The sequence below is a fragment of the Bubalus kerabau genome, chromosome 17 (genome assembly GCF_029407905.1).
Source record: "Bubalus kerabau isolate K-KA32 ecotype Philippines breed swamp buffalo chromosome 17, PCC_UOA_SB_1v2, whole genome shotgun sequence".
Lineage (NCBI taxonomy): Eukaryota > Metazoa > Chordata > Mammalia > Artiodactyla > Bovidae > Bubalus > Bubalus kerabau.
In genome coordinates, this window is record NC_073640.1 from 52,813,715 (window position 1) to 52,834,964 (window position 21,250).

A 21,250-nucleotide genomic window follows, 5' to 3' on the forward strand; every position below is an offset into this window, starting at 1 on the left:
ATGTTCTGCAACCACTGAAGCCCGTGTGCCCTAGAGCCTGTGCTCTGCAACAAGAGAAACCACTGCAATAAAAAGCCTGTGTACCACAGCGAGAGTAGCCCCTGCTCGTTGCAACTAGAAAAAAGCCCGTGCAGCAACGTAGACCCAGCACAGCCAGAAATAAATAAATAAAAATTATTAAAAACAAAAACAAAAAACTGCTGAAAGAAACTAAAGACTTAAATAAATTCAAGGATCCTGTGTCGTGGATTGAGACTTGGCATTAAGACTGCAATACTACCCAAAGCCATTTACATACAGATTTAACACATTCCCTATCAAAATTCCAATAGCCCTTTTTTGCTGCTGAGGAAGAATCAACCCTCAAATTTACATGGAATTCAAATTCATGTGGCAAGCAGTTCCAAACAGCCAAAGCAATGTTGAACTGAGAGTCAAAAAATAAATCTACACAACTTGGGGCAACTAATTTTCAACAACAGTACCGAGACCATTCCACTGGGGAAGACCAGTCTCTGCAACAAACAGTGCTGGAAAAACTGGACACCCACATGCAAAAGAACAGACATGGAACTCTACACCAGGTTTAAAAAATTGACTCAGAGTGCATCTACCTAAAAATAAGAGCTAAAACTATAAAACTGTTAGAAGAATACACAGGTCAACCTCTGTGACCTTGAACTTGGCAACAGATTCTTAGATATGACGACAAAGGGAAAAAAAAATAAAGTGGATTCATTGAAATAAAAAATTTTGTGCAAAAGATGTTATCACAAAAATAAAAAGACAACCAGCCAATAGCATGGATGAAAACATTTGCATATCATATGTCTCATAAGAGTCTAGTATCCAGAACACATAATGAACTTTACAACTCAGCAACAACCAAAAAAAAAAAAAAAAAAAAACCAATTTAAAAAAGTGGGTGAAGGACTTCCCAGGTGGCTCAGTGGTTAAGAATCCGCCTGCCAGTGTAGAAGATACAGGAGATACGGGTTCAATCCTGGGGTGGGAAGATCCCTTGGAGGAGGAAATGGCAACCCACTCCAGTATTCTTCCCTGGACAATCCCAGGGACAGAGAAGGCTGGTGGGCTACAGTCCAAGGGGTCGCAGGGAGTCAGACACAACTGAGCACACATGCACGCAGTGTCTTAACGCTATGCACGAAGGACTGTAAAGGTATTTCTCCAAAAATAAACAATGACCAACAAACATATAAAAATATGCTTAACACCATCAATCGTTAGGGAAATGTAAATCAAAACCACGATGAAACACCACTTAACACCCACCAGGATGACTTTTATTAAAAACAAACAACAAAAACTCAAAGAAAAATAACAAGTGTGGGCGAGGATCTGGAGAAACTGACACTGTACGCACTGCCGGTGGGACGTGAAACGGCGCAGCCCTGTGCGACCTGGCGCTCCCGCAAAGAGCCAGACGCAGGTACACTGCGGGTCACGGCGCAGAACGTGCGACCCAGACATTTTATAGTTTTTCTGTTATCTAACTACATAGAATACATTTGATTATAAGCAATATAATCTAATAGATACCTACTGGGGCTTCCCTGGCAGTTCAGGGGTAAAGAACCCACCTGCCACTGAAGAAGATGTGGGTTCAATCCCTGAGCTGGGAAGATCCCCTGAAGAAGGAAATGGCAACACTCCAGTATTCTTGCCTGGTGATTCCCATGGACAGTGGAGACTGGTGGGCTACAGTCCATGGGGTCGCAAAGAGTCAGACATGAATGAGTGACTAAACAACAAAGATATGTATGTCCCAGCAATTCCACTCCTGGGTGGATACCCCCCAAAACTGAAAACAAGTACTCAAACACTTGTATACAAATATTCATGGCAGCACTATTCACAACAGCCAAAAGGTAGGAATAACTCAGATGTCCATCAATGGACATATGGATAAAGAAAATGTGATATATTGATACAATGGAACATTGTTTGTCTATAAAAAGGAATGAAGTACTGTCTGATACATGCTACAGCGTAGATGAACCTTAAAAACGTTATGCTCAGTCAAAGAAACCAGACTTCAGTAGCCGCATATTGTATGCTTCATGTACATGAAATGTCCAAAGTAAGTACATCCATAAAGACAAGAAACGAGCTGGCGGCTGCCGGGGGCTGGGAGGAGGGAGACTGAGAGCTGACTACTCAAGGCGTGGAGGGCAGCCTTTCAGGCAGATGAAGATGTTCTGGAGCTAGACAGAGCTAGTGGTTACGCAGCACTGTGAAAGTACTAAAGGCCACTGAATTGTGCACTTTAAGACACTTAATTCTGTGTTGTGTAAATTTTACCTCAATTTGAGAAACAAAAACAAAACTAGACAAATTCACCGATGCTATTGGAGGTTAGGAGAATGGTTACTGCTTGCAAAAGGCAGACAGCCTTCTGGGGACTGACTTACTCTATTTCCTGACCTGGACACAGGTTTTGGATTGAGTTTATGATCCAGGCACTTACCTGTGGGGTTTTATATGTTGGTAACAAGCTACAAAAAAACTAGAAGGGAAAACATCCTCACAACAACCCCATTTTACAGATAGGGAAACTGAGGCACAAAGAGGTTCCACTTGCCTGAGGCTCATGGTTGATAACTGGGAGAGCTAGGACTGGAACCTGGGTTCGCTCTGCCCATAGTCATCGACACTGTCTGCCTGTAAACTGGCAGACATGGCCTGGCCCAGAGGGGCCTGGCAAAGAGTGTGCTGAGGCTGTGTCAGAAAGGGGACCCGCACATGGCATGAAGGATCTGATCCTTGAGTGGACCTTGCTGAGCCAGAGGCAGCATGTGAGCCAGGAGCTGGCTCAGGACTTGGAGCCTGAACCCTGGCGCTGCCACCTCCCTGCTAAAGTCCCAGGCAACTCAGTCTTCCTGCTGAGCTGCAGCCTCCGGTCTGCAAGATGGTGCCCACCTCACGGGGCAGTAACAGAAACTCAACAAAACTGGGCCTCCTGCGAACACAGCCCCAGGCCCGGCACCGAGTAGGCACACAGTAAGCTGGGCTGCTGTTATTTCAACCACCAGGAGTAGGGCAGGGTGGCACACGTGTCTCAAGGGCGGCAGGGCCCACCTCACCCCGCCCACCACTGCTGGCTGCAACGACAGGCACTGGGAGACCCAGGAGAGACTGCATGAGTGTGTGTGGGTATGGTACAGAGCCAAGACAAAAGGTCATCCCAGCAGCTTGTCTGGGCCCCCGTAGACGGACAGAGACTCTGAAGGCCTGGGAGGGGCTGAGATTCACTCAATGCCACCAGCAGCCTCAGGAGCCACTGCCCAGCCATAGTTCTCCAGCCACCTCCAGAGAAGGTCCCACCCCAGCCTAGAGAGCCACGGCCTCAGAAAACTCAGGAGCCTGAGACCTGGCACATCCTATTACACTCATACCTTTCCCAAGCATCCATCCAACAGTTATTAAGTGCCTACTGCAGGCCAAGCACTTTTCTAGGGCACTGGCACTATCCCAGTGAACAAGCCAGATAAAACCCCTGCTCTCATGAAGCTGACACTCCCAGAGCCCTGGGCTGTTGACCCATTTTACAGAGGGGGAAACCAAGGTTCAGAGAGATGACAGTCACACTGAGAGGAAGTGGCAGGGCCAGGGTTACAACTTTGACACCTGCTAAAGTGCAGAGGACTCCATCAACAGCCCCAAACTCAGGGCCCAATCCAGGCAGCTAGGCCAAGGGGCCCTGAATACCACCCTGCCTGGGAAGGCTCCTCTCCTGCTCATGCCGGGGGGTGGGGGACCCTCGGCACCGCTCCGGGTGGGTGGGCTGGGTGCAGTGCAGGGTGCGTGTTTACTTCTCCCAGTTTCAGTAGGGCTAGCCCACCAGCTTCCCCGCCTGCCTCAAGCATGCCCAGCCCACTCCCCTTCACGAATTCGGTCCCCTTCACCCATGTCCCCCATTAACTGTGGGGCTCACCTCCCTTGCCTCCTTCAGATCTTTATTCAAACACCCCCTTCTTAGTGAGACCCTCCCTGGCCAGCCCCTCTCTGATAGCTCCCTCACCCCCTCCTCACACTGTCAGGTTTCTCTCCGAGGCACTAGCCCCACTGGACACGCTCCTCTACTCAGGTGCCCTTGTCTCTCCCACTTAATGTATGACATCAACACAGGATGGGAACCGCGGGCCCGTCTGGTTCACTGCTGTATCCCCAGTGCCTAGAATGTGCCTAAAACACGGCAGCTACTTGATGCACGTCTGCCGAGTGAATGAGAGCGTGCAAAGTGGCGGCCCCCTCAAGCCGGGCACCCCACTCTGCAGGGGAAGGTCCGCAGAAGCTAGGACAGCCGGGTTCCTTCGCTCCTGGGTGCCTGGGCAAGCTGGCTCTCGGCACGTGCTTCTTCCCAGCTGCCTCGAACAGCAGTGAGTGTGTTCAGTACGGTAGTGCTGGGGCAGAGGCATGGGGCCCCAGGGTCGAGTCTCTGAGTGTCTCCCCTGTAAGTGACTTCATCTCTTAGCCGCCCACCAGCACAACCAGACCTGGTCCCGAGCTCGCTCACAATATCCTGGGCTTCCAAATGCCAGGCGAGTTCCAGCCCCTCCACGGCATCAGGCGCTGTCGGTCCGGTGCTACGTCACGGCTCTGTCTGCCTCCTCCGGCTTGTGCTCACTCGCTCACTCTGCTCTGGCCACCCTGGCCCACTCTCTATTTCCAGGCACATGCCTCCCGCTTTGTCCTCACTGCCCCATTCCCTGGGACCCCCCTGTCTGGCTATCTGCGTAGCTTGCTCCCTCACCTGCTCCTGGCCTCCACATACTGGTCCCTCCTCAGAGCCACTTCCAGGAACCCCTTCTTTCTCCAGCGTTCCCCTCAGAGCTCCTGCTCTTCACAATGGCACTTCTCATCACCTGACATCTATCACTTTACTGTTGGCCCCTGCCCCTCAGTGGGTGTCCTCCATGAGGACACCACAGTGCCCCCAGAGCCTGGGATTGCCAGACTGGCACACCATGCACCTTCTGAGTATTTGCTGCATGAATAAATGCGGGATAGTGCCTCACTGTGTAACTTCAGCTAAGTGACTTACCCACTCTAGGCCTCAGTTTCTTCATCTATAAAATGGGACCATGAACAGGAACACTTATGCAGAGGCAGAGTTTGAGGCCTGGCATGGGGGTTCATGCAGGGGGTCAGCAAGGCCTGGAGACTCAGGCCCAGACGCAGCCACAGCTCCTCCGTCCAGACAACTTTCAAAAGTCCAAGACATGGGCTGGAAAGAAGCCACTGGCAGGGGCTGGCAGGCAGGGCTCGGAATGCTGGCTCCTCAGGTGGTAAAGACCCTGTACTTCTGCCTCTCAGGGCATAGCTGCCAGGAGAGCTGGGGCAAAAGGGGGAGACGTGCAATCCTGTGAGTAAACGTAGCCCCTTACCGCGCTTATGGAGCCAGCCTTCTTTGATGACAGACACCTCGTTCATGGTGGCAGCGTGACACGCTGTCACCTCGCTCGGGACAGCTCAGGGCAGAAGGACATGCAGGAGGTGCGCTGGACAGAGCACAGTCTGCAAGAAAATAAAGGAGCCCGTCAGTCAGAGCGGCAGGGGGATTTGGCCATGACCCCTTCCCTTGGGGCACCCCGCCTGAAGCCCCTCTGGCAGCTCTGCGAGGGTGGAGCCAGAGAGGATGGGGAGAGACCAGCCCTCAGGGCCCAGGCTGGTGGAGGGGGGCAGTGAGAGGCAGTTGGGTCCCCAGGGACCCAGTCTTGGGGAGGAAAGGACACGACCTTGTCCTCAGAGCCCTCCTCTGGAAGGAGCAGAGGGCCCTGGCTATGCCCTCGCCCCGTACTCAGGACCCCTTGCCCAGCAGGGCAGCCCCACCACCGCCACTCCTGACTGGGTGGGAGGCTCCGCCCCCTGCGTCACTCCAGGCCCGGTGCTGAGGTCACCTGGGATGAATCAGACAGCCCCGGGCACCTGAGGGCATGCTCAAAGCCACCAGGATCTGCCTGCCACCCCCAAACACACACACACACGTATACACACACGCACACACGCTCACACTCTCTCCTTTCCAAACCAGGTGCCACCAACCTGCCACCTTTAGCAAATTGAGTACCACCCCCCTACCCGGCACCAGGCCACCTCATGTCACTCCCTCAGCCTCCTGGTCCCCACCAGCTGACAAAAGAAAGGAAGGTCTCGGTGCTCCAGATCTTCAACAAGAAAGGAACCTACTGCATACGCACTTATCTGGGGCCCGGGAGCCAGTCCTGGGGGCTTGAAACAAGGCCCTGGTCCTTCCCCGAGACCTCTGCTTCTGTCCTCATGGACCGGCAGCCGACAGACTGATGGACGCCGAGGCCGCTGCTTCGTCTCAGGTTCCCGGGGCGGAGGGGAGAAGCGGGGGAGGCAGCCACCAGCTGGGCCCCTACCTGGAGCCACAGGCCTGGCCCCGGGCCATGGAGCCCAAGGCGCCTTTCGCCTTTCCTGGCGTGGGGTTATTTGCGGACAGCAGGTCAGGAGCTACGGTGGCCCCCAGAGAAGCGGCAGCTGGCCCTGGGGACACCGTGGGCATCAGCTTTCTCTCGTGCCCCAGGGGAGCTGGTGGGCCGGACACACTACTGCCTGGCATGTGACGGTGGCAGGCTGCCCAGGCCCCGGGCAGAGGGAAGGGAGGTGAGCGGGAGGAAGCCGGAGGAAGACAAGATGGACAGTGACAGGGAAGTAAACAGCGGGTGAGAAGCCATGTCCTGGACTCGGGGCTGCAAAGACAGGGCCCAGAAGGGGCTCCCTCCCCTGGCAAGTACGGCGGCACCCCAGGGGCTCATGCCCACAGACTGAACACACCCAGGGCCACCAGACCCTCACTCTGAAATGTCCCCCAGTCTGTGCTTCGATCCTAATGCAACCAGGGTCTCCACCCCAGCCTCCTGACCAGGTGGCTCAAGTCCAGCGCCGTCCCCTCCCACGAGGACCCACCCCACCTCCTTCTGGGCCTCCCATCCTCCAATCTGTTTCCCATTCAGCAGCCCGAAGACCCTCAAATCTGACCTGTGCTTTCCCACGGGCCTTGGGAAAGACCCAGGCCCCCCAGATTGGGATTCCGGGGCCTTCAGGCCCTGGCCTCTGCTGCCCACCACCCCGGCTCAGCCCCACGGTCTCCACCACCCATCCACCAGCTTCCAGATCACGTCTCCCGCCCCACCTCCCCTCCCACCCAGGCTTTCTTCCTGGGTTCCCAGCCTCTGCTACCCATCCTTATATTCCACCTGAATCTGACCGTGTCCCTCTCTACTCACAACCCTTCCATGGCTCCCCAGAGTGCACAGAACACACAAAAAAGAACAAAGTCTTTTCCACCAGAGAAGGCCCCATGTAAGTCGAGAGGCACCTAGAAAGCCCTCAAGAAATGCTAATAACCACAACAAAGATGATCACACACCAGCCACCACCCACCTCCCCAGGTCCTTCTCCCCAACTCCCACCCTCTACCAGACTTCTGTCGCTCAGGCCTCCATTGCCACATCTTTTATGTACTGGGGTTCTCCCTCTTCTCTTAGGTCTCAGCTGAACCAACGCCTCCTCCAGGAAGCCTTCCTGACCTGAGAGGCTGCACTGGGTGCTGTGTGCCCCGTGATCAACTCTCCCCACACCTATAGGCGCTAATTCAGCACACCAGCCCAGCACCTGGCTGTCCACTGAAGGCACAATGAATAAACACAAGTCTTGGGAGGGGACATGTGTATACCTATGGCGGATTCATGCTGATTACAGAAGAAATCAACACAACATTGTAAAGCAATCATCCTCCAACTCAAAATAAATAAGTAAGACACACCACAGAGTTCGCTCTTTTCCTCTGCCACGTGAGGACACAGCAAGATGGCATCCATCAGTGACCAGGAAGTCAGCACCCACCAGGAACCAGCCCTGTGGATGCCCTGAGCATGGGCTTCTCAGCCCTGAGACCTGGGAGAAAGTAAAGGTCTGCTCTTTAAGCAAAAAAAGAGAAACAATCTCCCCAAAAGATCCCCAGCCCAAGACCAAACACAGCCACAGAAACAACTCCAGAGTCTATTCACACCACCAATCTTTCTCTGAGTATGTTCTAAGCTTCAGACTCTATCCTGGGTCCCATAGACGTGCATCACTAAGCCGCAGCTCCTGCCTTCAGGAAGGTCACATTCCAGTGCAGGAGGCAGATGACAGACAGGACACAAGGTCTGATGGTGGCAAAGAAACATGAACAGGAGAAAGGAGGACAGGGAGGGGTGCTGCGTTAGCCACATGGTATGGGGGACACATGAGCCAACACCCGAATTAACCGGGGCGGAGCGGGGGTGACACATTAAGGAACAGATTTCAGGCAGGGGATCAGCAAGTGCAAAGCCCTGAGGAAGCTTGGGAAGGAGCTCCGGGAGTGTGGAGAAGCGCCCAGAGGCTGGTCCAGGGTGAGGGGCTGAGACAAGGAGAACGCTCAGGGCCTGGAGGCGCGTGTGCTGGGGAGTTTGGAATTCCTCTCCAACACAGGGGCCAACACCACACTTTCGCCAGGTGTGAGCTCTGTTCAGAATAGGGCTGGGTTCCCAAACTAGGCTGCGATGGAGAACCCAGGGCCCAGAGGAAGAGCGGATGTATAAGCAAAGACAGGGACCCCCTACGTCCACTCGCGGCCCTCCCCTCCTCTCCCCTCCTCGGCCCAGCAACCTCCCCTCTCAGAGCCGCTGTGAGCAGCACCCCTGTGCACAGAGGCTCGGCCCACTGCCTGGCCCCCAGTGAACACGCAAACACGTGGCTGCCTCGATCAGAGAGACAGACGTGAAGGCGGCCAGGTGTGGCCGAGGTTGCAGAATCCAAGAACTGGTGCCAGCTGGGTGGCCTTGAGCCTGAGGGTGCGCCTCCAGTCTCCCCTGATCACTCTCGCCCCCCACGCCCCCAGAGGGCCATGCCCGTGCCCAGGGACAGCAGACGCTGACACAGGGGAGGCTTTTACCTTGGGTCTCCCAGCTGGCTGCTGCTCGGCACGCCAGAGCCACTTGTTACGTTCTCACTTCAGCAACTAAGCAGCCAGCAGCAGCCAGGGCAGGGGGAGGACCTGGAGAGCCCCTGCATCCTGCCTGGATCCTGCCTGTCCTCCCACGGAGGGTGGCGCCTCCGCCGAGGTATCTGACGCAGTCCTGTGGTGATGAAACACCAGCACCGCAGCCAAGAAGATGGCCTGCCCCCTGGGGAGCTGCGGGTGGAGGACACCCAGCACGCAGGGGCCTGCTGCGCCGCGGCCTGCATGCCTCACGGCGGGGGCCCCAAGCCCACTCACTGCTGCCTGGGGTGTCTGGGCTTCACTCGGCTGAGGGTCTGGGTAGGAGCTGGAGCTGTGGCTTAGAGGCGAGCCACCTGGGAGGCAAGGTGACAAGAGCAAGGGCACCTCACAGGAGGGAACACACATACACAATGAAGGACTGTGTGCAATATCCTTAGTTACAGGGAAACGCACATCGAAACCAGCCACCGGGATGGCTAAAAATTCAAAAACTGAAAACGCCAAGTATTGTCAAGAATGTAAGAGGGCTTGGGGGCTAGGGGGTTCCCTGGTGGCTCAGAAGTAAAGAATCCACCTGCCAACGCAGGAGACATGGGTTCAATTCCTGGTACTGAAAGACCCCACATGCCACGGAGCAACTAAGCCCGTGCTCCGCGACGAGAGCAGCCACTGGAACAGGAAGCCCGGGCGCCGCAATGACGACGAGCCCCTGCGCGCCGCCACCAGGGAACAGCCTGTACAGCAACGAAGACGCAGCACTGCCAAAAATAAATAAAGGAATAAGTAAATACAATTAAAAAAAATAAAAAAAAAAAGAATGTTTTAAAGGGGCACTTCTTTGATGGTCCAGTGCTTAAGGATCAGCCTTCCAATGTGGGGGATGTGAGTTCAATCCCTGGTCAAGGAACTAAGATCCCACGTGCCAAAGGGGCAACTGAGCATGTGCACCAAGACAAAAGATCACGCATGATGCAACTAAGACCTGACACAGCCAAATAAACCGATTCTTCAAAAAATCAATAAGTAAAAACTGTTAAAAGAATGTAAAGGAATTGCTACTGGTGGGAGTATAAAACAGTTCCACCACTATGGAAAACTGTTTGGCAATAAGAATTAAAGCTCACCGTGTCCCTACCCCATGACCCAGCAATTCCATGGCCCTCCAACAGAAATGGGCGTATTTGTTTACTAAACCATGTGTACTAGATCATCCACAGCAGCAACATTCTCAGTAACCTCAAAACTGGAAACAGACCAGGTGTCCACCCACAGAATGGATAAACTAAGGTAAATTCATAGAGATCAAGGCCACTCAGCAAGAAAGAGGATCCGACTCCTGAAGCCTACAACAGGGTGAAGCGTGAGAACTTCACCTGGAGTGAAGGAAGCCAGATGCGAAACGACCCACTGAGTGTGAGTCCACGGACTGCAAGCTTAAAACAGGCAATGCAACACGATTTGTTTCTCACCAGTGAAACTGTGCAGAAGATCCAGGAAGCAAATATCCACAGGTCAGGAGAGCTGTTACATTCGGGAGTGACCGAGGAGGGGGTGGCTTCTGGGAGCTGACAATGTTCTGTTGTGATTACAGAGCATCACTTTTACAGTTATTTGTCATACTGTATGGTTTAAAACATGTTGAAAATACCTTTCTGTATTTTATGACCAAATGACAACAACAAAAAAAGAACCTGGCTTTGGGAGCCTGGACAATAACAGGAAGTTAAACTCAGGCCTCCTGGTCTCTGGGGCCCCCTCTGACCCCAGGCTAGCTCGCCTGGAGTTTCAACACAAGGCCAGTCGCCGATGAGTAAGGAAGAGGACTCTAGGGCCTGGATTTCAATCCCAGGCTCTGCTGCTCCTTGGCCCTTCTGAGCCTTAGTGCTCCATCTGCACAATATCCAGCCAGAGGAAGGACCCTCGCCCTGAAGGGAAGGCCTTGAGTTTGGGTGAGTCTTTTTAACACAGAAGAAAGCTGAATGGGAATGAAAATCACCACCTGCTGCGGTCAGCTCTCAGCAGGGAAGAGAGAGGTGACTGGAGACAGGACCCTGAAGGGACTCTGTATTAGCAGGGTTTGATTTTTAAATATCTGCTAAGTACATGGTAAATATCACTGACGCATTCCACAGTATGTCTCAAATGCTCTCCTCCAGTTTTTCTTTTTGTAATTTCAGGCCTTATTTCTGCCTGTCTGCCTCGTAGGTCTTACTTCTCAATGGTTTCCAAACTGCCTCTGAGTTTCATCTCACCCTGCTGGTGTCATGTCCGTTAGAGGAGATTTATAGGATGACGCAGGGCGGCGGATGACAAGGCAGGGGAGAGAGGCTGTTGTGTCCTACCTGGCAGCCGTCGGAAAGGGTTGGGCCCTGGAAAGGTTCCTTTCAGACCTCCTTCCTCAAGTGTAAAATCAGGGTCGCTGTGGTTCCTGCCACTAGGGGGACTGTGTGGCCTAGGTGAGCTCACTGCTTCTGTCCTCCCCCTCTTAAACTCCAGGATGCTTGACCACCTGGGTCAGAGGAAACTGCTCTCCCCCAAACCCTGCCATGCCCCCACCTCACCTAGAGTAAAAGAAGCCAAAGGCCTTCCAGGAGCCCCAGAATCCTACTCTGCATCATCTCCTCTTCACTCCTCCAAACGCTCCATGGCACTGGTGCCTCCGACACGCCAGAGGCTCCGCGCTCCTGCCCCCGACCTCAGGACCCTTGCACATGCTACCCCTTCAGTGAGCACTGTCTTCTTCAAGTCCCTGCAGGCCCCGCCTGGCTTCTTCAGCCTTTGCTCACATGTCTCCTCCTATGGAAAGTCACCCTGTCCTCCACAGTCAAGAGTGTACCTGCTACCTTCACAAAAGTGAAGCGCTTATCGCCACTGACACTACTGTACACATTTACCTGTTCACAAGGTGACTGTCGACCTCTCTCCACTGTGACGTCAGCACAGTGAGGGCAGGGCCCCAGCCTGCTTGGGCACTGCTGGGTTCTCAGCATCTCCTACGGTGCTGGGTCCACAGTGGGCACTCAGTAACTATCTGTGGAATGAATGTGTGGAAGAGGGAAGCCCTATGCCCAGAGCATGCTCAAAATCCGTTAAATTCCTTTCCCTGCCACTCGTCAAGTCTTTTTCTCTCATCTCCTCTCCCTGACCTGCTTTCTACACCAGACAGCACAGATGGGACAAGGGGGAGGCAGAGGCGCTGCATCTCCTGGAGCTGCAGACAGGAGGGGGGGGCGCCTTCCTGACATCCTGATCCCCCAGGAGCCCGTCACCCACCCTGTAATCTGTGCCTTACCTACTCCCAGGAGGAGTTGCTCGGGAGGGAAATTCAATAGGCACCCATTGTTCGACAGGCAGCGTCTGCCAGTGGGAATCTGGGCAGGCAAAACGACTCCCTCACTCCCCACCTGCAGCTCCGGGAACCGGCCCCGTGTTCTGTGAGGGCCCGTCAGCAAAACTGATACAGTAGAAAACGCACATGTCCTCAGAGCAATTTCTCTCGCACAGATCGCTTATGCAGGTGCACAGAGGTGGTCAGGTGGAGTTTCTCAACCTCAGCACCAGTGACATTTAGATAATTCTTGTCTTGGTGCTGTCCTGAGAACTGGAGGGGGTTTGCAGCACCTGGTCTCTGCTTGCTAAAACCAGCAGCATGACCTCCCCAGGAGTTCTGACCATCAAATATGTCTTCAGACATGACCCAGTGTCCCTTGGGGGCCAAGCCAACAGGTGAGAATGCCGTTCTGAGGGTATCTTTGCTGGAATAGTGAAACCCAGGGAGCAGTCCAAATGCCCACAACAAGGGTCTGGTATCACCCCAACAGCTGACATTACGCCAGTACTAAGAAGCGCCAACGCCTATGCACACTTGGCGCATGTCAGGCACACCTAAGTGTTTTGTACCTTCCAGTTCAACTCTCACAGAAACCCTATGCGGCAGGCACTCTTTAGCTAAGGATTTTTTTTAATCTTCTTGTATAATTATATTGAGATTGTTTTGTTTTTTGGCCACCCCGCATGGCTTACAGGATCTTAGTTTCCCAACCAGGGACTGAACCCCGGCCCTGCAGTCAAAGAGCAACGTACTAACCACTAGACCTCCAGGGAATTCCCACAGCCCTCGTATCCTCTCCGCTTTCATGAAGAAAATAAGCCACCAGAGTGAAATGACTTGCCCCATCACCTGATCAGGAAGTATGGAGCTGGGCTGGGACCACACAGCACCACGTGGCTGGTGGAGTTGTTGTTCAGTCGCTCAGCTGCATCTGACTCTGCGACCCCACGCACTACAGCACGCCAGGCCTCCCTGTCCTTCACCATTTCCCGGAGCTTGCTCAAACTCAGGTCCACTGAGTCAGTGATGCCACCCAACCATCTCAACCTGTCGCCCTCTTCTTCGCTTGCCCTCAAGCTTTTCCAGCATCAGTCTTTTCCAAAGAGTCGGCTCTTCACATCAGGTAGTCAAAGTACTAGAGCTTAAGCTTCAGCCCTTTCAGTGAATGTTCTGGCTGGTGGCGTTGGGAGACCTGGATTCAGGTCCCTGCACCTCAACTTCTAGCCTCCGTGAGTCTCGGCTCCATTCTCTGTGCAGCGAGGATGACGGCAGTGCCTCCATCACAAGCTCCTGTGGGGGGGCGCCCAGCGCAGCACCCCACCCTCCACGAGGGCCTGGCTCCGACAGAACACAACCAGGCATCCCACGTGTGAGACCCCACCTCGATGTGAGGTACGGACGCTGCCCGTCAGCGTTCAGCGTGCTCCCGCACCTGATCCCTTTCTGCAGCATAAACGTGTCCCTACCACATAGCCTCAATTCGGACCTTCTTTTTTCACGAGCTGACATTACTGAGATCTACGGGCATCACACAATCCACATATAACTTCATTCGCAGCATCCTTCGCAGAAAAGCAGTTATACGATCAACAACAGATCTTATGCGGAATAGAGTCTTTCACAGGAGGGTCAGAGGTCCATGGTAAACGTCTCGTTCAGAGAAGGAACTGTGCCGAAGAGCCAACGGGGGCAGAACAACGGGAGCAGGAGTGATGGTGGCCTTGGGAACCAAATGCATCTCAGCCTCAGCTCCTCCACCTGCCACGTGACCTTGGGCAGGTGCTCCCCTAGCTCCACTAGTTTGTGCTCTCCGTTCTCCACCAGTTTCCTCATTCGCAGGTTAGATAACAAAGCTCCAAGGTTGCTGTGAGGATTAAATGAGTTCATCCACGTGAGGTCCTTCAAACAGTGCCCGAGACAGCGACTGCACAGCACCTATCTCCTGTCATCCCTTCCCCTGAAGTGGAGGCGCGGGGACCGTGAACTTCCACCTCCACTGCCTCCGCGGTACGCAGGTGGCACTGAAGACACCTTTTCCTCTCTTGATCACCACACGCTCCCCACAGCCGCCCCATCTGTCTACTTGGAGCAGGTAGGACTGAAGACAGGCTGGAGATGTGGGTGGGCTGCAAACAACACTGGGACAAGAATAGGCACCAGAGCAGGCTTCCTTCTGCTCCCTGCCAACCCGGGCCTTAGAGCACCTGCAGAAACCATGTCAAATGTTTGAGTCTGCCTGGCCACAGACCCGAAGCACGCTGACAGCACCATGCTGCAGCCAGTTCAGTTCACTCAGTCATGTCCGACTCTTTGTGACCCCACGGACTCCCGGAGCCTACTCAAACTCATGTCCAGTGAGTTGGTGATGCCATCCAACCATCTCATCCTCTGCCGTCCCCTTCTCCTCCCACCTTCAATCTTGCCCAGCGTCAGGGTCTTTTCAAATGAGTCAGTTCTTACCATCAGGTGGCCAAAATATTGGAGTTTCAGCTTCAGCATCAGTCCTTCCAATGAATATTCAGGACTGATTTCCTTTAGGATAGACTGGTTGGATCTCCTTGCAGTCCAAGGGACTCTCAAGAGTCTTCTCTAACACAGTTCAAAAGCAACAATTCTCCTGCCCACGAGTCACAGGCCTTCTGAGCTCGGCTTTCCTGCCTCCTCACAGCACTCACCTCTACTGTGCTCAGTCACTTGTGTAAGTCTCTGGTAACAGTGTCTCCCCCAAGACTAGCAGCCCCGCAAGGCAGGGACAGGGTCGGTCCTGATCCACACTGTATCTCCAACCCCACCCAGCCAGGGCCAGGCCCAGAGCTTTCATTAATTCAGGATGGGGGTGGCAAACAGAACCACAGCTTTGGAGCTCTGAGTTCTGCCAAGTGAAGGTGAAACAAAAAATCCTGCCTCCACTCATTCCACAAGTATGGCGCCCGTGCTGGGTCAGCACTGCTCTGGTCCCCGGGGAGGCGGCAGAGACCAAAACAGCACTCCCTGCCCCGGGGGAATTTACAGGGGGGAGGGCAGGGGAGAGTGGACAGGCATTAAAACACAAACAAGTTAAACAAACAGGTGAGCTATACAGTACAGCAGGATTTGACAAATATCGTGGAGAAGGCATACAAAGGGCTAGGTGTGTGGGAACGGGGCAAGGGTTTCCGATTTTGTAAATGGTGGTCGGAGCAGGGCTCACTGACACGGTGCAATCTGAACAGAAATCTGAAAGAGATGCGGCAGCTTCATGGAGACCCGGGGGAGCGCGGTCCAGGCCGAGGAAGAGCAGCACGGAGGTGTGGACTGTGTGAGACACAGCCAGGAGGTGGTCGGGGGGAAGCAAGGCGCCACGTGGCCACAGAGAAAGCCGGGGACCTGGCTGGGCAGGGCCTGGGAGGCCACTACACAGGCTGTGGCTAGGAATTCTCCAGCAGGACCATGGTTAGGACTCGGTGCTCTCACTGCAGGGGCCCGGGTTCAACCCCTGGTCGGAGAACTAAGATCTCAGGTACCACGTGGCACGGCCAAAACAAAAAACAACAAAAAAACCCCCACAGTGGGCTGTGGCTATTTCCGGGGGGAGGGATGGGAACTGCCAGCGTGAAGAGGGAGCAGTGTATGGAGCCCCGGCCCCAGCGAGGCCGGAGCTGTCCTCAGGAGAAGCACTGCGCGCTGGCCTGACTCTCCCGCCACCTGCTTCCCTCGGGGACCAAAGGACCCATACCGCACAGATGGGGAACTGAGGACAGGAGGCTGCACAGGACGGCACGGCCAACAGACGGGCTCACAGCACCCCAGACCGAGCCTCTTCCCTCGCTCCCAAGAAACAGAGCCCCACCGACCCCAGCCAGCCCTCCCTTACCACCCTGGATGCCCTGCAGAACTGGGCCGCCCCTGACACACACAAGCATGTCTGCGCATGCACACACACACACACACACACACAGCCCCTACATTCTGGCTGAGGAGCTCCTCCCTCACAGACATTGCTCCACATTACCATCATCTGCCTGCCGCCCCAGCCACGAGGCGGGTGCTGGTGGTGTGAGTCCCCACCTTATCCCTAGGGCACCTTGGAGCAAAGACACAGGGTCCTGACCAGGGCCTGTGAGCACATTTACTGAGTGCTCACAGCAGGCCAGGCCTGGATGTGTATGACAATCCTGCCCACGACCCTGTGAGGTAGATGCTATGTCTACCCATTCTTCTGAAGAAGAAACAGACCCAGCGAGAATAAACCGTGTGCCTAAAGACTGTAACGGCGGGCAGATGCAGACAAGAGAATTTTCTGTAATGATGCAAGTGTGGCTACCAGGGCTAGTCCAACTGAAGAACTAAATTCTCACTTTAATTTTAACTACTTAAAATTTAAATAGCCCCTCGTGGCCAGTGGCCAGCACAGTGGAGGTGCAGCACCAGGAGCCTGAAGGCAGGGGTGCGGGTGGGGGCAAGCGCCACGGGTGCTCAGCGGCCCGGGGCCCGATCATCCCGGGCTGCCGAGGAGCCTCGCCCACACGACACCGTCCCTCCCCGGCCCTGACCCGGCCCCACTCACCCCAGAGGGAGACCCACACCCACACCTGCTCCTGTTCGATTCAAATCCCAACCACCACTTCCAGGCTGCAAGGGACGCTTCTCCGAACGTCAGCATTCTTGTCTACAAAACTGGATCCTAACACCAACCTGACCAAGCATTTATTTTGTTATTTCAAAAGATGCCTTTTTTGACAACCCAGGGTTGTCGTGGGGACCCCACGAGACATGCTGCAAGCACGGTTGACAATGAGGCCAGTGCTCTGGAAGACAGGCAGCAATTACACCACGGCGAACTCTTCCAAGTCCAGGCCAGCCTGAGCCTCAGTTAGCCAGAGCTATGGTGGAAGTGGCAGCTATGTTAACACTGTTACTAGCAGGTTAAAAGGACTCATCCAGATGATTCATGACATGCCCATATTAACTTTTCAAAACTACCATCTAAATGAAAATACACAGCTAAAAAAAGCAGACAACTTGCAGACACTACCCCAAAACTCAAGCTCAGCACCCCGCAGTGGCACACACACCACCCCCCAGCTAGGTCTCTGGATGCCAGTTTGAGAAGCACGACCCTAGGGAACCCCAGGCCTGCCCAAACGACCTGGCGTCTGCCACCCTCCTCTCCTCCCCCAGCTCCAGCACAGTGGCCTACTCTCGGGGTCCCCACCACATCAAGGCTCTCCCACCTCAGGGCCTTTCCCACACTCTACCCTGCCTGGCCATTTCTTCCGGCAGTTCATCTCGCGGCCTGGATGCCTTGCCTCAGGAGGTCGCCCCAAGGCCCTTCCCACCAGGGCCAGCTGGGTCTCTGCCCTTCCCAGGGTGCTCGCAGGGCATACTCCCTCTCTGCACCCACCTCTAGACCAGGCGCTGCTCCCTGGCGGCCAGAGCTGTACAGGCCACAAAGCAAGACACCGGTGAGAGAAGGGGCACACAAACAACCGGACACAGCCACGGGCTGGCTCCAAAGCCACTCAGGAATCAAGACTCCACGGCAGGGGGTAGGGGACCCCCTCACCCCTTCCCCCTGGCCTCTGTCAGGGGGAGGATGGGGCTGGCCAAGGTCAAGGCTCCATGGGCCTTAGCAGATAGAGACAGGCAGCCACATGCCATCTCCCAAGCAGACATCGTATGGATCTAACTCAGTCATTTCCAGGACAACTGAGGCTTGCTTTGTGTCAGCTCTGTCTAGAAGGAGAGAAAGCAAAAAAAAAGACCTTTAGACCAGTAGCAATCCCAGAAACAGTGGCCATGGCGTTGGTCAGAAGCAGAAGAGCCAGTCTTAAAAAGGCGGACTTGACCGCAGATAGAGCTGGGTTCAAATTTCACATCTGTCACCTACTAAAACTTTAACTTTGGGTAAAGCCGATAGATAACCTTCCAAGCCTTCGTCTGGGGAGAAGAGCTGCCCCAAGCTCCCAGGCTGTGCTGGGGAGCAGTGCCTGGCAGAGAGAGCCCGCTCTGCCAGTTCTCAACAACCACACAGCATTCTATGTAGCACCATGCACCTCGATTTTCCATCCACAAAATGGGGGGACTGCTGCCTGCCTCACAGGCTGCTGTGTGTCTGAGGGAGCACACACACAGTGCTCAAAGCATCTGCTGGGTGACGGGCGTGATGAATATTCCTGTCCGGTGCCCTCCCTGGTGGGAGCCTCAGCTGACTGGCCTGCCACCCCTTCCCTGTCAACCCCCAGGCCCAGGCTGGCCGCATCCAGAGCCCCTTCTCCACTTTCAGGTACCCAGCCTGACAATCTCCAGCAATAGCAGCTCAGATCTGCCAAGCACCTTCTCTGGACATGCTAGCTCCATGAACCCTCCCTCCAGGGCCTCTCGGCAGGGACAGCCCCCTTTCAGAGAGATGAAATGAGGCCCCAGGGCTATAAGGCAACCGAGAGAGGAGCCAGGAGCAGGGTTCACACCCAGGTTGGCCGCCCCCAGTCCGAACTCCTACACAATGACCCACAGATGATGAACACCCTGAGACTGGGCTGGAAAGGCCGGAGGCGGGGGTGGAGGGGAGGCAAGGGAGTAGCAGGCACCCCAGCCTGTTCGGAAAAGGGCCCACAAGGTGGCAAAGCAAGGCAGCCTTGGATTTCTGGCCTCACCCTTAGAAACAACATCTGCGGAGGCGCTTCCTGGGCAGGACAGCTGGGCCTGAGGAACTTCCTGCGGGAACCTGTGACATGCAGGCTCCCCTTGGCCAGCCCAGCTCACTGTCCCCCGTTCCCACACCCAGGGCAGCCAGGCCTCGACGTGGGCGGGCGCCCGGGGGTGCCGAGCTAGGGGCCAGGCTGAGCTCCCATCCCAGCTCCCTCGCTCCCTCCTTCCTGGTCCTGCTCCCAGGGCAGTCTCCCCAAGCTGGGCCTCTTGCTGCTTGGCTGGTTGTCCAGAGGAGCCTGCCACGGAACCACCCCAATGTGCAGCCCAGAGGCCTGGTGGCTGACAGTCTTCCACTGAGAGCTCTTGGGAAGTTGAAGAGAGGCCTAGGGAGGGGTGGGTGTCCCTGGAATCCCTGGAGGCTTGGAGATCAACTGCCAAAGACGCTCCCTTCCAATCCCCCTTCCCAAGGAACTGGAGGCCCAAGGATGTCTGCTCTGAGGGGCTCTGCTCCTTTCAGGAAGACACTCCAGACAGAGCTTGGGAAAATCAAGAGCCAGGCTCCTGCTTACCACACTAACCCTTAAATTCCAGGCTCAGGTGTGGGGTTAGACGTCCCCGTCACCCCTGGTTATCAAGCACCTTTCTGGGTTGGGGGGGAGGAGGGCCTTGGGAGCCACTCTGCCCAAATACAAAGCCTGTCAGTGTTGGGGGAACCAGCACAGGTTACCTGGGCTCTCCAGGCCTCAGTTCTCACTCCTGGGAGGTGGGAAAGTAAAGTCCCCCAGTCATGTCTGACTCTTTGCGACCCCATGGGCTGTACAGCCTACCAGGCTCCTCTGTCCATGGGATTTTCCAGGCAAGAATACTGGAGTGGGTTGCCATTTCCTTCTCCAGGAGATCTTCCCGACCCAGGGATTGAACCTGGGTCTCCTGCATTGTAGGCAGACGCTTTACCGTCTGAGCCACCAAGGAAGTCCAAGGGAGGTGGGAACCAGAGCCAACTCCTCCTCGGTCTGAGGGATCTTCACTCATGCACGTCCTCCCACGGCTCTTCACTGCGTCACCTCCGCTGGGAGGCCTTCTCAGATCATTCCAGCTAAAACATTAGGTCCCCACTCCCTCTTTCCCCATTCATTCCACTGAGAGCTCTTGGGAAGTTGATCAATTTGAAACATTAATCACAACCTGATTCCTATCACTGGCTTGCTTGCTGCGAACCTGCCTCCACTAGAAGGCAGGCCCCGCCATCCAAGTTCTAGAGCAGTGCCAGGAATGCTGCAGGCCCTCAGGGACATAAGCGGAGTGGAAGGCAGAACCCGCAGGTATAATTTTTATCAGGCATTACTGTTGTTCTGTGCTGTTGTTTGAGATTAGCCCAGCTGCTGGGCTGGGGAGGGGTGAGCAGAAGATCAGCCCATTGAGCCTCCCCCATGTGTCCCTTAAAGGGAACAGCCATGGGCCCTGGGGAACACGGTGTGAAAACCACAGAGGAGGCGGTGACCATCAAGGTCTTTGCTCTTTCTCTAGCAGAGATTCTACTCAAGGGGGAAGTGGGAGGCCTGTGAAACTCTCTGACGGGCTCCAAAGTCTATCCCCACCCCAGGGAGAAGCCTGAGAACCTCTCAGATGGCAAAAGGCATCTTCTAACACCCTAAGTCTGCCCAAGCCACTCTTCAAGATGGTCTGCGAAGCTCCGAGTGACCCTGCTTGCCCTCAGCCCCTGGCCTGGCCACCCCCCTGCACGGCCGCCCAGGCCTCTGTGCAACCTACCTGCGCCTCACCAAGCCCTGTCTTTCCTGCCACTTCTGCGCTGTGGTTCCCCACACCCCCAGGCTGTTCCTTCTCTTCAGGTCACCTTGCCAATTGGGATCCGCTCAGAGGCCTTCCTGGCAGCCCGTCACACCTGACTTTAATTGCCGAGCCCCCTACCCCGAATCTGCCCCTGTTTATGCATCAAGTTCAGGGTTTACCTCCCTTGACTCTACAGAGGCAGAGCCTTCATCAAGTGCCCCTCTGTATCCCTGGCACCTGAAGAAATGCCGGGCACAGATCAGGTGTTCAATAAATGCTGGTGGATCAATGCAAACCTCTCGTTTCACTCAGCAATGCCTTCAGGATCACTGCCACGCCTCCCGCCCCGGCCCACGAGGCAGCCTGGCCCCTGACTCCCACAGGCACTTCTGCTGCCCTCTGGGCTAGAGACTGCCCTTGTGCCTCTCGGCCTTCAAAGGGACTGCTCTCCCCTGGGTCGAGGTGGTCACCAGCACTCCTGG

At 55.0% G+C, this 21,250-nt stretch overlaps 1 protein-coding gene and 1 non-coding gene across 4 annotated transcripts in view; both read right to left on the reverse strand.

Moving 5' to 3' along the window:
• Positions 1-21,250, reverse strand: part of AKT2 (AKT serine/threonine kinase 2) — a 46,847-nt gene that overhangs the window by 21,641 nt on the left and 3,956 nt on the right. For 2 of the 3 annotated variants that reach the window (XM_055551343.1, XM_055551342.1), the window contains exon 2: positions 5,409-5,538. In XM_055551343.1, the coding sequence (XP_055407318.1) occupies positions 5,409-5,454 (46 nt within the window). In that variant the 5' untranslated portion in view covers positions 5,455-5,538. Of the gene's footprint in view, positions 1-5,408; positions 5,539-6,221; positions 6,478-21,250 lie in introns of those variants that run through there. The other variant, XM_055551344.1, reaches the window with a different exon arrangement.
• On the reverse strand, positions 19,878-19,949 carry TRNAC-ACA (transfer RNA cysteine (anticodon ACA)). The gene has a single exon. It is a non-coding gene; the product is annotated as a tRNA-Cys (tRNA).